The 16,443-nt window shown below is 39.3% G+C and overlaps 2 protein-coding genes across 2 annotated transcripts; one reads left to right on the top strand and one right to left on the bottom strand.

The window, feature by feature from the left end:
• Nucleotides 1-645: 645 nt before the first annotated feature.
• LOC149045489 (uncharacterized) lies at nucleotides 646-2,654 on the top strand. The gene has a single exon (XM_089208197.1). The coding sequence runs from the start codon at nucleotides 790-792 to the stop codon at nucleotides 2,269-2,271; it is 1,482 nt and encodes a 493-aa protein (XP_089064323.1). The 5' UTR covers nucleotides 646-789; the 3' UTR covers nucleotides 2,272-2,654.
• Nucleotides 2,655-2,783: 129 nt separating this feature from the next.
• On the bottom strand, nucleotides 2,784-5,264 carry LOC149045488 (uncharacterized). Its single transcript, XM_089208198.1, has 2 exons — nucleotides 4,820-5,264; nucleotides 2,784-4,442 (listed from the first exon to the last, which is right to left on the bottom strand). Exons 1-2 carry the CDS (start codon nucleotides 5,166-5,168, stop codon nucleotides 3,316-3,318), a joined length of 1,476 nt encoding a protein of 491 aa, XP_089064324.1. The 5' UTR covers nucleotides 5,169-5,264; the 3' UTR covers nucleotides 2,784-3,315.
• Between the last annotated feature and the right edge of the window lie 11,179 nt (nucleotides 5,265-16,443).

Genomic DNA, 16,443 nt, shown 5'->3' with positions numbered 1-16,443 from the left:
GTACTACGCGCATATTCAAACGGGAGTCATCCGCTGCTTTATTACAACATGGCTTTTCTCCCTTCGCCGAGTTAGCTGAAACCTTTGTAGAGCGCGAATGAAAAGACTAACATGGCGAAAGAACACCGTACATTCAAAGGGGAGTGCATTTATATTGAGCGCTTAAACGAAAACTCGTTTCTTATCAAGAAAGGCTTTGTCCCAAACATGAAGGTAAGTGAACGCGCGTATGGCAAGCCAATTGTAGCAATATTCAATACTAAAATTCAATTTCAATTCAATGAGATTCAAGTTCAATTCAATGAAATTCAATTTCAATTCAATTTCAATTCAATGAGATTCAATGAGATTCAAGTTCAATTCAATGAAATTCAAGTTCAATTCAATTTCAATTCAATTTCAATTCAATTTCAATTCAATTTCAATTCAATTTCAATTCAATTTCAATTCAATGAAAATTCAATGAAAATTCAATGAAAATTCAATGAAAATTCAATGAAAATTCAATGAAAATTCAATGAAAATTCAATGAAAATTCAGTGAAATTCAAGTTCAATTCAATGAAATTCAAGTTCAATTCAGTGAAAATTCAATTTCAATTCAATTTCAATTCAATGAATTTCAAGTTCAATTCAATGAAAATTCAAGTTCATTTCAATGAAAATTCAATTTCAATTCAATGAAAAAAACAAACAATCAAAATTGCTTCCGGTTAGTAACCGGAAATGATAACTAGCATACGGGAACTTTAAGGCTTTATGTTTTCGCGCGGTAAATTTAACTAGCATAATGGCGGACGAAGAGCCAGAATTTGACGTGGAAAAAGACTTACCTGAATTTTTATCGTCAGTGCTCGATAGAACAAAGCAGTGTATACATAATAGTGAAACGGATATCAGTGACGTGGAAGCACAATCTGTAGTTCTCGATCGAACCGTTAGTCTTTTGAGTTCTATTGCCTTAACTGACATTGAGCAAGATCGGATCGAGTGGGAATCTCTAGCTACTGCGTTTGCAGAAGTACTACGGGCTATTGAAAATCATCTCAAAACTCTAGCAGTAAAACCTTCATCAATTTCTCGACATAAATGTAAAATTCTCAGAACGGGAAATCCTGGGAGACCACAGTTCCTTATATCTCCTGACACGTTAGAAGATCTTCTCGGACTTGGATTTTCATTGGAAAAAATTTCTTTGTTGTTTGGTGTGTCTCGTTGGACAATTTATCGTAGAGTACAATCATGTGGCTTGCAAAGCACGGCGAATTTTAGTTTGTTGCCGGATACAGAATTGGATGAATTACTTTTAGAGTATATTGCTCGTCATGGATTAACAACCGGGCGAACATATTTAGCCGGGTACCTTAAGTCACTTGGACTGAGGATTCAAAGAAGAAGAATTCGCGAGTGTTTAGCAAGGGTGGATCCAGCGAATACTGCCTTGAGGTGGGGAATGGTTATTTCTCGTAGGCAATACTCCGTGCCATGGCCAAATTCTCTGTGGCATTTAGATGGTCATCATTCTCTCATTCGCTGGGGTTTTGTAATCCACGGATGCATGGATGGTTTCTCTAGAAGAGTTGTGTTTCTTAGATGTAGTAATAATAATCTTTCACAAACTGTTCTGGAACTCTTTCTGAAAGCAATTGAAAAAGATGGGTTGTGGCCATCACGTATTCGTGTGGATTATGGTGTGGAAAATGTATTAGTTTGTGATGCTATGGTGGAAGCAAGAGGTGAAGGTAGAGGGAGTTTCATTGCCGGTCCCTCCACGAGAAATCAGAGAATTGAAAGACTCTGGAGGGACGTCTTCAGGTGTGTGTGTCATCTTTTCTACTACGTGTTTTACGCAATGGAGGATACAGGCCTGCTTAACGTTGACAATGCAACGGATATATTTGCGCTACATTTGACATTCCTCCCAAGAATAAACCTTGCGCTTCACGAATATATGGAGGCCTTCAACCATCACAAGGTAAGGACAGCAAACCATTGGTCCCCCTATCAGATGTGGGTCAATGGCATGTTAAATGAAGACAACCCCTTGGTACATGGGCAATTAGATGAGGATCCTAATGACCTGGAGTTCTATGGTGTTGACCCAGATGGGCCATCTCCATTTGAAGATAGCAACAACAATGTTGTTGTTCCTCCAGTGACATTACCAGTTGAACATCAGTCAGTTCAAGCCAAAGTTCTTGAGCAGATCGATCCATTCATGTCATCGATGCAAATGGGCATAGATATCTACACTAACATTCACCAAGTATAGTAAAGGAGAGCGTTGAAAACTGTTAATAACACTATACCTTTTTGGTAAATCATGTGGCCATCTTCAGTTGCTGCGTGGGATGTGCAGACAGTAAAGTTAACAATTGAGTGTCAATATTAATCAAATGCAAAATGAACATGCAACAGGATTTGATATGGTTACCTAATTGTCAAAGAAATTCAGTATTCAACACCAGTATAAAAGATGACTTCAACTTCAACTTTATTCAGGTACCTTAAAACAGAAACTCTTTTACTTATTTAAGCAGCTGTCTATTTTTGATAGCACAGGTATGATCCTCACATTTCAACAGATACAATGCTACAATCAAGCAGTGAAAGTTCTTGTGTCTAGCAACAAATTAAAAAAGTATTTTTGTTGAAGATTTTCTTCAATTTTTAAGTCTTTGCTAAAAGACACAGACAGCTAATTCACAAATAAAACACAACTTATGTCCTCCCCCATTTTCTAGAAACCATTGCACAACTTAGTAATCAATTTTTTTACTGAGTACTTCATTCTTTCCCATGAATTGTCATGAGTGCAATGACTGAATGAGCATTGGCTCCTGAAAATACTTTTAGCACAGACTGAAACACTTCACAATTCTTAAGATAAAACCCCATTTTAAATCAACTGTTGAATTGTTATTTGTGACAAATCCTTGTGCAGCACAATTATAAGGCACCACTAAACATTACCTTTTTATAATGCAAGTGGTCCAAAGAAAGCAATTTTTGCAACTCAACATGTTTTAATATATATTTAAAATATAAATTTAAACATCTTACACAATTTCAGCTGGAAATACAACAATTTAGGCCCAGTCTTTAGAGTCCATTGTTGAAATGATACCCAAGATATTGGCCAAGCCCAGCAAAACATAACGCCTTTAAATGTAGCACCCCTTTGCCCACCATCTCAACTATGTGCTATATGGTCAAAACATCTGGAAGTGATGTTTCATCACTTGTTTCACTTGTAAACATTTACCAAAACGATGAGCTAGAAATCATTGTATTCACAACTTAATAGAATCTAAATTTACAGATTTCCAAAAAATGCATTTGCAAAGGCTAAATCATAAAGATTGAAGAGTTGTTCCTCACTTGGCAACAATACATCCTTCGCACATCTTGGTAAATACAATATATTTGCACAAGTGTTTGCAGTAGGTAGAAATGGGCATTCTGTGTGAGAGTTTGTGCCATGGCTTGCTGCCTCAACAAATTCTATACAAGGTGCAACACCAAACCCAAGTGGGGGCTCTTCATCAGTACCAGTGACAAACTGAAGTATATGTCCCAGGGTGATTGACCCCCTTTGCCCACTTGCTGCTAGCCTGGTGTATTTAGAAAACAAATCATAAATTTCTGATTCGAAACGGTGTACATTGCTACCCCCTTCAGAGAAATTTGGTGGGAGGAGGACAATCAGCTTTCTTCTTGACAAGGCTGAACTTTCTGAAGGTCTGAAAAGGTAAAGGAAGTTAGGTATACCATTTCCTATTTGATAAAGCCCCAGGGTTTTAAAGTTAAAGCGAAGCTTTGAGATACAAGGATTTGATGGCTCTCCAGAAGAAAAAAGGGCCTGGAGACGATCTTCTTTTAAAAATCTAGGGATACTTCCATTCTGCAAAGTGCTAAGGACCATTATTAACCCAATGGTTGAATAGTCATTAGAAAGATGGTCTTTGAGGCCATTGTCAAAGTACTTAGCTTTGATCTCTCGTAAACACAGGCGAAAGAACTCTTTCCGTGGACCACCATAATCCTCAGCACTCTCACCATAAAATCCAACTGCAAGTGTTAGTCTGGGGTCCTTTAAAAATTGCACTTCTTCCATAGCTGATCTCAAAACATCTTGTCGATTGATTAAGATGAAGTTGGTTTCACCTTCCAGATTTACAGTTTCATCTTGCACATCCAGTGGTCTCCCAGTCACAATCAGACTTTGTGCATAGTGCAAAATTTCAGCAGGATTTTCAATACCATTAGATTTACAGTAATTTACACAATCCTTGGCCAGAAGATCCACAGACTGATTTTCAGTGTAATCAGGTTCTGTCTTCTCCCTTTTTGACTCAATTCCTGTACTGCTCTCTTCAAAGGTGGATACTGATTGCATTCCTGTTTGTTTCTGTTGTTCAGGAGTTTGTTGACTAAGCATTTCTGCACAAAAAAATATATGTATAAGAATGAAAAGAACTGACTTTTTTGGTTCTTTTCTGTAAATGTTTAACGACACTTTCCACTGTGAGAAAAACAAATAACCAGGAGACTTTTTACTACAATTAAAAAGTTGATTAAGATGTGAAGAAAGTTTTGATTTAAATAACTAATTAACTTTATTTAACAAGGGTAAAACACATTACAGTCATAGGCTGACAAACCTGTGGCCCTCCCTAGATTATGTCAAAATTAGGTTGTTGCCATGGACAAATGGTCACAATGAGGCCAAGGAAAAACAAGTTACAATAAATTAATCTTAATAACAACCCAGTTTTAAAACTTTGCCTTAAAAATTTTAAAAACACAACAAAATTTACCTGGCAAATCATCATCTTCGATTAAGCTATTCCCATCGTCATCACATATTATACAGTTCAGTTCACTTTTCATTTTAATGTAAATGGCTCCTTGCCCGCAGAGCAATTTCACTTTTTTGTACGTGTATTCTTCACAACTAACAGGTGTGTTTAACTTTCGCCGGTTTGCTCGAAGAAACACAAAATCTCTGTTGCCAATTAACGGATATTTCAGTCTGATCGCATCACCAATTTTGGATCGGATGTCGTCCTCTCCATCTGTATTAACTAAATTAACAAATCCTCTTAACAAAATATTATCGTGGTTAATTGACAAACTTTCTTCTTCGTCGTCATCCCCCACGTGCATAAGAGCAAATTCAAACGGTTTAGATTGTTCTGGAGTTGTTTTTTGTTTCTTTCCTCTGTTACTGGTAGGAACGGACGGTGATGCTGATCGAAGTCGCTCCCGTTGGTGTAACAACCGCTAGTCTTCTCAGTATAAACAATGCTTTAATAGAACAAACTTCTCCGACTCGAGCTGACAACGTGGTAATGCAAAGTGTTGCTAATGCGCATGTGCGAACTGAACTATGTTGCAAATCTCGGAATACTGGACTGGATATTACATTTCTCCTTTTCTTTCGAGATAGTCTCTTCCTTAAGTGAAAAACAACGCAACTTAAAACATGTGTCCTAACTTAGACTAGGCATGCTATTTTAAAGCACAGTCCTTTCTGTTCCATGTTAGGTACAGTTAAAGTACAGTCTTTAGGTGACAAAGTCTTTCAAATACTCTGGACGTTTTCGATCACGCCTTGGTCTGGTCGCAGCTGCTGGCATAGGTTGTTTGCTCTGGTCCGCTCTGTCGCTGGTGTTGGTTTTAGCTGCTTCCTTTGCGCTGCTTTCCTTAGTCTCCTCCTGGACTGAGTGAGGGTTGGCATTCAGTAGAATATTCTCTCTCCAATCCTCTTGGTTCTTTTGTTCTTCCTGGTCTTCATTTTCTTCGCTGGTGTTTTCCTGGATCAGTGAGTTAGCAATCTTGAACTGGCTTGCGTCACGGTACACTTCGCGTCCATCTGTGATCCTTTTTGCTGCAATGCTTGATCCGTCTATTCGAGTTACTCTGTAGAATGCTGGTTCAAATGCGGTAGACCATTTGTTTCTATTTTTCTGTTTCAACAGGACATGATCTCCGACTAAGAAATTGTGCTCTTTGGTGTTCCTGTTCTCGGCATTCTGTTTGATCTTATCCTTGTATTTCTCATCCCGCTTATCGATGGCTTTGTCACGGAGATTCTCATTGCACTCCCTGCTTGGTGATCTAGTTTGGTTCTGATCTGTCTGTTCATTAGGGCTTCATATGGTGGCACGCCAGTAGCAGGATGCGGTGTTGAGCGATAGCCTGTTAGCATCTCTTGAACAGCTACGCTGCTTTTTCCCCCATTGAGACGAGCGATCTGCTCAGTCTTATTCAGTAGTTTCATGAAGCTTTCCGCCTCTCCGTTAGCACGTGCGTGTTCTGGGGTAACTCGGTGATGGTGGAATCCCTCTGTTTTGGCAAACTCGGCAAATTCTCTGGAGTTAAATGGTGGTCCATTATCGCTTTGTAGCTGTCTTGGAGTCCCATGAGTGGCAAACATGGTTTTGAGCTTTTTCATGGTCGGCTGGAATGCTGTCGAGTGAGTCTTCATGACTTCAGGGTATCTTGTTCTCTTGTCAATGGCCACTAGGTTATAATGACCGTCAGGATAGGGTCCGCTGAAGTCTACAGATATGACATCCCAGGGTTTCTTTGGTATGTCTGTGACTTTGATGGGTTCCTGTCTGTGCTGCTTCGTGGTTACCTGACATTCGTAACATTGACCAATGATCTGCTCTACCATATTGTTCATGGTTGGAAACCAATACTTTGCTCTTAACATCTGCTTTGTTTTTGTCATTCCCAGGTGTCCCAGGTGATGTGCTGCCTTGATGACCTTTCTCTGTAGGCTTGTTGGGACAATGATCTGATTCATCCTGAAGATTAGGTCATTGACTACGTACAACTCATTCTGTACACTATAAAATGGTGCAATGTCTGGGTCCTTCTTGTGTTGTTCCCAATCTCCAGTGAGTATTCTGATGGAAAGTTTCTGAAGCTGGGTGTCTTTGAGAGTTTCTTCCTTGATGTGATCTACAACAACAGCATGTTCGGCTGTCACCGTGTACTTGATCACTCTCTCTATGGTATCCTTTCCAGTTTCTGGCAAAGGGTGTCTCGACAGGAAGTCAAGTGGATCGGCTTCATCCTTTCCAGGTTCATAGATTAGCTCAAAGTCGACATCTTGCATTCCCATTACCCATTTTTCTATTCTTGGTGGAAGTCGCATGGCTGCCTTGTTAAACAATGGAAGTAATGGTTTGTGAGCTGTGATGATCTTGAATTTTGGCGCTCCCAGAAGGTAAATGCTGAATCTGTTCTTTGCCCAATGTATGGAGAGGGCATCTTTCTCTGTCTGACTGTATCTTTTCTCGGTGTCAGTCATGCTGCGGCTAATGAAGTGGACTGGCTGTAGGCCATTGCCTGTGTCCTGGAATAATCCGGCTGATAGTCCTTCATGGTAGCTGGCTTCAACTCTCACAACAATAGCTTTGGCTGGGTTGAAGTACGCCATTGTGCTTTCACTTGTTATGCTTGCTTTGAGCTTCTCAAATGCTTCATTCTCTTCTGCTCCCCATTTGAACTTCGTATCTTTGTGGGTCAGCTGTCTCAAAGGTGCGGTTAGTGATGCGTATTTGGGGATGAACTTTGATAAATACCCAGTCATGCCAAGAAAGCTTCGCACAGCTTCTTTCGATTCTGGTGGGCTGCTTTCCTTCACGGCTCTGACCTTCTCTGGGTTTGGTTTTAATCCGTTCTTCGTGAACTTGTGCCCATAGAACTCTATCTCTTCCACTCCGAATTGGCACTTCTCAGTGTTGAAAGTGACACCAAAATCTGTTGCTCTCTGCAGAACGGCTTCCAATGTTTTGTTGTGTTCTTCTATGTCTTTCCCTCCTATCAGGATATCATCGCGCTGGTTGAGGCACCTTGGTATGTCTCCGAAAATTCGGTAGATAGCTTCATCAAAGAGATCTTGCGATGCTTTTGCTCCAAAGATTAGACGTTTTGGTCGCATGTTCCCCCATGGTGTGCTGAAGGTAGCGACTTTTCTGGATTCTGGATCGAGAAGCAGTTGGTGGTACCCCTGCTTCATGTCAAATTTGGAGAAGATGGTACAGTCGTGGAACTTGTACATAAGGTCCTCAACAACCGTTCCTTGGGTTATCCTGTGTCTCTCCATGAATTGGTTGGGTATCCTGAGGTCCACGCTGGCCCTAATCATGTGTGGTTCCAGGTCTTCCTTATCTACGCTGCTGAACTTTGGCTTTGGCTGAACTACTAATGGAGAGCACCATGTTACTGGTTCACCTTCAGGCACCTCTTCAAATATCTCCTCTTCTAAACACTGTTCAAGCCATTTCTTTAAGGGATCTTGCAAATAATATGCGACTGGTCTTGGTTTCTGGGCTACAGGAGCAGCTTCTGGTCTCATGCTGAATTTAGCATAGAACTCTTTTCCATTCTTGATGTCTCGTATCTTCCCAATGCCCTTGAATACATCGCTGTATCGATCAGTGATTGCTTTGATTTCGGGATTGAGTATTACAGCTTGCTTGACACTCTTGATGTCTGGCAACTCTTCCTGGATTCTCAGGTCATTGGTCTCGGCGAAAGAGCCATCTTCGCGGATCTGTAGCATACCTAGCTCTTTGAGGGTGTCTTTGCTGATAAGCGGTGGGGAATTGATTCTACCCCTGACCACAACAAATCTTGCGACTGCTCCGCAGGTCTGGTTCCTTATGGTCGCTGTGAATTCTCCTTTCACGGGAAGCTCACTTTGAAAGGTACTCAGCTTCACTCTGCTTGGATGTAGTGTTGGCTTAACGCTTGATCGATTTGCCAATGCCTTGAATTGGTGTTCGTCCATAACATTCACCTCTGCACCACTGTCCGGCTCAACTCTAACATCAACATCTTCTATCTTCACTGACACAGTTCTGCTCTCGTTATCTGTTTTGATTTTCTTCACCTGCTTAAGATGACGTACAGCTTGGCAGAAAAATTCGTCATCAGAACTTGTTGAGTTATCAGCATCTTCTTCTGTGGTTCGCTTGACACGGTGCTTGTCCCTCGAGGTTTCTGGTGGTTTTCGACTGTGTTTGTGCCCATGGCTTTTCTTGCTGTTGGGAGGTCCTCTGAACTTGCATACTGAGCTGAAGTGGTTAAACTTCTGGCATTTCATACATTTCTTCCCATATGCTGGACAGTTTTTGCCTTCCTCGTGTGTGCCTGTTTGTCCACAGTATCCACATGGTTGCTTTTTCTTGTCTTTTCCATCGTTCTTGGGCGGATGCCACTTTCCAGACTGTCTTCCGACCTTCTTCACATCTTGGGGAATTTTCATGTCGCTTATTTGAAGTGTTGTGTCTTCGGTTTGTTTAGCTTCGGTGAGGAACTGTGTTAAATCCCATTTCTTGTTAATAGCCTTCTGGATTAGCGAACGATTCTGTGTTGTCTGGATGAGGTGTTCTAGGATTCGTTCATTGCAGTTTGCTTCAAATTCGCAGTCGTTGGCTTTCTCTCTTAAATGTGCAGCGTACGCGTTCGTTGTTTCGCCATGTGCTGGTCTCATTTTGAGGAATACATATCTTGCGTGGTGTTTATTCTTCTTGGGTTTGAAGTAGTCGTTCAGCTTTTTCCTCAGCTTCTCATAGTCGTTACCGCCATCCGTTGGGTTCGGTAAGCTTTTCTCCAGACAAGCGATTTCCTTCCCGCCATAAATGATGAGTGCATCTTTCTTGTCGAGGGGTTCCGTAATCTTGAAATATCTGAATTCGCGCTCGATTTCTTCGAGCCAGTCGTCCCACGCTTTACCTGTGCCGATTGGGTCATCTCCCGGGTTGAATGGTTGAGATTTGAGATTTCTCGTCGCTGTGATAACTTGTACTGGTGCTGTTGGCGCGGTGCCGCCGGTTGCTTCTTTGGTGTCGGGCATGTTTGTCGATCGATTGATTCAAGCGTTGACGTGTTTGTCTTGTTAGCCTCTCTCGCTGGGCTTCAAAACTCTCTGGCTCGGTTTCTCTAGCTTTCGTCTTTCTTCTTTGTGCTTAATCTAGTGTGGTATCCTCGTCGCCAGTGTAACAACCGCTAGTCTTCTCAGTATAAACAATGCTATAATGGAACAAACTTCTCCGACTCGAGCTGACAACGTGGTAATGCAAAGTGTCGCTAATGCGCATGTGCGAACTGAACTATGTTGCAAATCTCGGAATACTGGACTGGATATTACAATTGGCTCAAGCGAGAACACAATCCTGTACTTCGACTTCTTTTCAACATGGATCGAGCTCGCTCGACGGCACTAGCAACATTGTTAGTTGAACTTAAGTTATTTTCAGACACGACTTGAGTGACTGAGTCCGGAACTTTCGTATTTGAGCTTGAACTAGAGCTTGCTAACACTTGTGACACGAGTCTTGAGCACTCGCCCAACGAATCGGCAAGGTTTCGAAGATGTTCCTCCATTTTGTTGGTTAAAAAATGGCGGGAAAAGCGTTTGGAAGCGGATTCCCGTATGTTTAATCCAAGATGCTTTGCGCATAGTCTACACTGAATTGAAATTGAATTGAAATTGAATTGAAATTGAATTGAAATTGAATTGAAATTGAATTGAAATTGAATTTTCACTGAATTGAACTTGAATTTCATTGAATTGAACTTGAATTTCACTGAATTTTCATTGAATTTTCATTGAATTTTCATTGAATTGAAATTGAATTGAAATTGAATTGAAATTGAATTGAAATTGAATTGAAATTGAATTTCATTGAATTGAACTTGAATCTCATTGAATTGAAATTGAATTTCATTGAATTGAAATTGAATTGAAATTGAATTTCATTGAATTGAAATTGAATTTCATTGAATTGAACTTGAATTTCATTGAATTGAACTTGAATCTCATTGAATTGAAATTGAATTTCATTGAATTGAAATTGAATTTTAGTATTGAATATTGCTACAATTGGCTTGCCATACGCGCGCCAAACATCGGAAGCTTAAACTCCAGCTGAGTAGCGTGCGCGTCAAAATACACGTCTAACGATGTCATACTTGAGAATGTGGATAATAAGCTATGGTCATCGAAATAAATCCCCTTACACCTGCCATATCCGTCAAAGTAATTTCCTTCTTTGAAATAAGTTTTGTCACAAGGAAAATTGTTTCTGGGACAACTAGATTTTGTTCTCCCCCTCTTTCCCACCTTTTCTGCCCACGTTATGATCAAATCCCCTCCCCCTTCCCCCCCGTCCCCCCTCCACGTCTCTCATTTCAGAACTGTTTTCTTTCTTTTTTTTTTGTTTCAATCAGTCAATTAGCGAACTACAGTCAAACCTGTCTTAGGTGGCACCGTAATAAGCACTCGCACTGTATTAGACGCCATATTCCCGTGGATGAGTGCTTAATACAGGGTTGACTGAACTGGACAAATAAATTTTGTCCTCACTTCATCCATCAAACCCAGATTATATCCATTATTGCCCCCATCCCCCCTAATTTCTTTCCTTTTCCCCTGGTTGCAGACTGTTGTGTTTTGCTGGAAATTGTTGATGCAAGAATGTCCTAATTAGTACTGGATTAGGATGTTCTAATTAATTAGTACCATGGACAAATTTTTACATTCTGTTTCAGATACAAGACTTGAGGTGTACATTGCAGCTATTCAACTCTGAATTTCAAACTATTCTTTTCTCTTTTTTTCTTTAAAAATTGAAGGTATCTTAGGTATATAAATGAGTTGCTTGAAAAGCAAATGTTTGATGAGCTGAAGCACTGGGCTGGAACTCAAGGTACAGTACTCTAAACATTTGAAATATAATACTGTTGTATTTGCTGCATTTTTCTTATTCCTTTGATACAGTTAAATTAAATTGCTCTCCAGGTACTGGTGGTTTCCTTACTGGTGTAAAGCAGATTGCAAATGTTGCAACTTTGCCTGAAATTGTTGGTGTAAAAATGATCATAACTTTTTCTTGTTGAAATTACAACTCAGTTTAACTCAAACTTGTTCAATGCCGGGCCCAGTTGTTCATAGGCTGATAAGTGCTAACCCAGGGTTAAATTTTAATCAGGGTGTGTTTAATCCTTGGCTTAAAAGCCTTTTTAGAATAATTCACTATAATTTTTTTAGGGCATCCAATCATCAAATTGCAGACTAAAGGAATTGTACATGTATACTGAAGTTCATTTGAAAGCTTTCAGATATGAAATCAGATTTCACACTGACTATTAGTTATCTAAACTCAACTTTTAACAAACTGACCCTGTACTTTTGGGAAGCAGAGAAAGTATAAAGTGGAGATGACAAAAGAGTTTCTTGTTATACAATTTGTGTTTCCATAGAATTTTTACGCAAAGATTTCACTTAAAGTGATGCCAAATAGAGCATCCAGTTATCCAGTTAGATCCAGGTATCCCATTATTTTAGAATTTGGGTTTATTGAATTTTCTCTGTGGTAAAAGTTTTATTTCCTTCTTAATAAATTTAGGAAATTCTGAAATAGTATGCGTAATATCCTAATATCCTTCTCAGGGAAAATGCACGTATTTTTTGCAGGCTAATGAAATCTTGAAAAAAGTACTTTCAGAGACAATATCATCCATCTCTAGATGAATTTGTCATCTCTGAAATAATTTGTCATCTCATCAATCAGACTTTATGAATGACAATATACCCCCAGCCAGAAAAATTTTTGATCACTTTCCTTTTGTTGAAATAACAATAACAAAGAAGGCTATGTATCTCCGTTTCTATTCTTGAAATGTTGATTCATATTTTTTTGCTTGGCCCTCAGAGATCAGTTGGACAACCAGATGTTCATTCTGGCTGTGGATTTGCTATTGCTATTGGTAAGTTACAATTCACACAATGAATATGTTTGTGGATTGTAGTTGTTTGAAGTGGGGTGTCATGTGAAAAAAATTATTTTCAATAAGTTATTTGTCAACAATGTAGTTTCCTCGTCATAACTCAAAGTCAGTGCCCTTTGATGAAGCTTATAGTTTCTTTTCAAACTGGTAATGTGCTTAAAATGACTTTGGTTGGTCACGGTGATGAATTCACTTTCTGCAGTATAATCGTTTGTCGCACCATTAATTAACTTTGGATGTGGATCGTGACTTTTTGACTGCATATTGTGTCTTCTTTGCATTTTAAGGTCAATAGATATGCTTGACCTTATGAAACTCTCTGTTTGGCTGTGACTGGCTGGAATCCCACACAGGCTTTGATTGGCACACTCTGACCAAATGTTCCTTTGGAGTACACTGTTGCAGAGTTATTATGTTTTTGTGTTTCTTGTGGTCAGCATCCATGTTTCTGGGATGTCTACCTCAATGTCCGATTTATGTTGTAACAGGCGAAGTCCTATGTGGATGGCCTCTTATACCCTGCATGTACAATAATAGGATCACAATCAATGTACTCTACTTCAGTCCAGAGCAGGTGGTTTCCAGGTGTCTTCTGAAACTGCAGAGGCCTTTGTCTTAGCATGTCATTTCTCTATATTCTATATAACTCGTTTAACCTTACTTGCACAGGTTTTCCTGTTCTGCTGATGTAAACTTTGCCTTACTCTCAGGGAATTTTTTCAACCAGGGGCTCTTGTTTTAAAGATGCTGTGCCATGGATGGGGAGTGTCCTGTTACTATTTGTAACATCAGTGAAGTGAATGGAATGCTTTCGGTTCTTAAAATGCAGTAGCAAGCAAGATTGTGAATGTGTTATATACAGAGTGTTCCCAGATCCTTCGCTGGTAGGATGATAAGGTTATCGATTGCTCCTATTACTTAACTGTAAATATTGTTATTTATTCTTTTTATTTATTTATTTTTACTTTTCGCAGTGGGGAGGAGGGGGGTTTGGCTGGGTGGCTTTTCTAATTTTGTAATTTGAGTTTATATGCTTACTTTGCAGTTCCACCCCGTTTTAATAATGAGTTTAGAAATCTCACCATTGCACCCTAAAGCTCCATTCCTTTGATTCACTGTGATCTGTGTGATCTTGGACCACAAATCCTAATCCTTATCCTCCCAAAGGAACACACCATTTAACTCCACATTTACAAAAAAGTGTTATTTGAGAGGTGATCCACAAGTATCAGTCAGCTGGACCAAGGATGGAGTGCTACGTAGTAAAACAACAGCCTGGTTATTAGGCAAGCGACATTTAAAGATAAGGGCAATTATGAATGTACTGCTAAATATGATTATGGCAAAGCAAACTCTTCCTTCTGGATGGGTGTCAGAGGTAAACTCTATATTGTAGTTTATGTCAGTCATCAAACTTGTAACTTAACCAAGCATTTGTTTTGAAGTTTAAGCCAAATTTAAAGACCTATTTTTTTTCTCTCTTTTCATCCATATCATTTAAAAATATCAATGACCAAGGAACTAAGGAGTCATGATCTTATGATTCATTTTCATAAGTGTTAAAGGTAGTTCATCAACTTGGATATGAGTGTATCTGTAAATGCGTGACTTTCAAACTTGCGTGACTTTTGCGTTACAGTTGGCCTTTGAGCCATATGATTCCTTCAGATAGTCTCATTATTCACTGTTCATGTTCGGCGTGCTTACAAAGTTAATTTATAAAGTGTGATTTCAAGCCACCGGCATATAGGGACTGATATGTAAGTTGTTTTTGCTTGTTTTGTTGTTTATCTTGTTTCGAGCAAGCTCTTTCGTCTTTATTTGTATAATATATATCTTGTGTTTGCCGTAGCTCTTGGTTCATTTATTAGTTCCTTTATTATGTTAGATTCATTTATGCTGTTAAGTCGCCACGTGTTTAATTGAATACAATCTATTATATAAGTCCCTTTTTTAATTCGCTTACAGTTTACGAGATTGATTAAAGTTATGTCCTTGTAACATATCCCCTGGATACTTGCAAAGAACACAGTTACCTCATCATGGTGTATCTCTCAAAAGAATCTTGCCCATTTCCTTGTATGGTCCTTGAACTGTTCTGGTGTTTTGTAGCTTTCTTGGCCTGGTTCTGGGTCCACTGCTTCCACCAGATCACTGAAACCCTATTTTATCAACAAAGAGAGCAAGTATGTAGATGAGTATATTTTAATATAATTTATTGTAGTCATGCCTCTTAGATATTGACTAAAATTTAACTCTATGGTCCTAGTGACCAAATTAACACAAGAAAATGTTTACCTTCCATAATTTCTTCACTTCTCTGTATGTCCTTCTTTGATGACTTGTCCCCTCAAAGATTGGTTTATGATCCAGTTTGTGTAGGGTTGCTCGGAGGTCTTTTCCTGACATAATACATTGTTGTTATTATTATTATTATGTTCGTTGTTATCAGTATTAGTTATTGCTTGCCATTTACTGTGATATGTAAAGTAATGCAAAATAAAGCCTTTTTAGCCTGTAGTAAATTAGAATGAAGTATTAATTTTTTTTTAGAATAGCCATAGAGGTCTTTTTTTTTTCAGTCTCGTGATATACACCTAACTTTAAGTCTGAGATTACAACTATGATTTTTTATTTTTAATTGAATCTTTGTGATTTCTACACTGGTCAGATTTTATTGACTATAGTCATGCCTGGCTTTGGTAGTTAGGTACATGTAGTTCAAATAAGTTACATTTGTTTTCACTGACCTCTGGTATTGAATGCAAGGCATTGATCCCATTTTGCCTGTTCCTCTCCTGTTTCACAACACTGATTGGCGGAAGAATCTCTCTTTCCTCGTCTGGTAAGGCCATCCTAAACTCATGGTATGCCTTGTCTGAAATCAAGCCTTCATCTTTCGCAACAAGTACATGCTGCGTCGTCCGACAAGTGGAGTTTTCTCTGTCGTCGCTAGCATCGTGTTCAAGTGGAATTACAACTTCACGTCCTTGTACAGTGAACTTAATCTGAAGAAGAAGACAGGGGTTTCCCTTTAAAATTTGTTTTCATATGAACATAGCTAGATAGATAGATTGATCGCCACATAGATGTATGATTTTTTTTCGCGACTTTGCTGTTGGTCAATGTCGCAGTTCTATTTTTCACGAAGAAGTAAAATTGTTACTTACCTTGATGGGCTCAAACTCCTCCAGTCCTTCCACCGATTGAGCCACAAGTTGCCTGACTCGTTTTTTCTTATTATTTCTGGCTGCCGGTGATAATTGCCAGAAGTCCTTTTCGGTGTTGTAGAAAACATTTTCAGTCTCTGCAATTCTCTGCTTTAGCAGCATTCCTTCAGCATTTGCTAGTTGAAGCTGAGCTACGACTTCATTCAGCCGAGTTGCAATGGAGTTGCGCTAAATTCTCAAATTGTGGTTCTCTTCCCGAAGACGCCTTATTTCGGCCTCATAAACCTCTGTAAGAGATGGCTGTGTCTGTGCTAGTGTGCAACTTTGTGCTCGATTGTGTTGAAAATGAGTTAGAAAACTCCCACCGCTGACGGACTTAACCTTAAATTTCGACAACATTACTTAGCGAGTATCAGTCCTCATTACACCCGGACGTTTTTCTACTTAGCATCATTTTG

Source organism: Pocillopora damicornis, chromosome 5 (assembly GCF_964200805.1).
Source record: "Pocillopora damicornis chromosome 5, jaPocDami1.2, whole genome shotgun sequence".
Taxonomy (NCBI): Eukaryota; Metazoa; Cnidaria; class Anthozoa; order Scleractinia; family Pocilloporidae; genus Pocillopora; species Pocillopora damicornis.
Note: the sequence above shows the minus strand (reverse complement) of the source record. Positions and strands in the feature narration are given on the sequence as shown.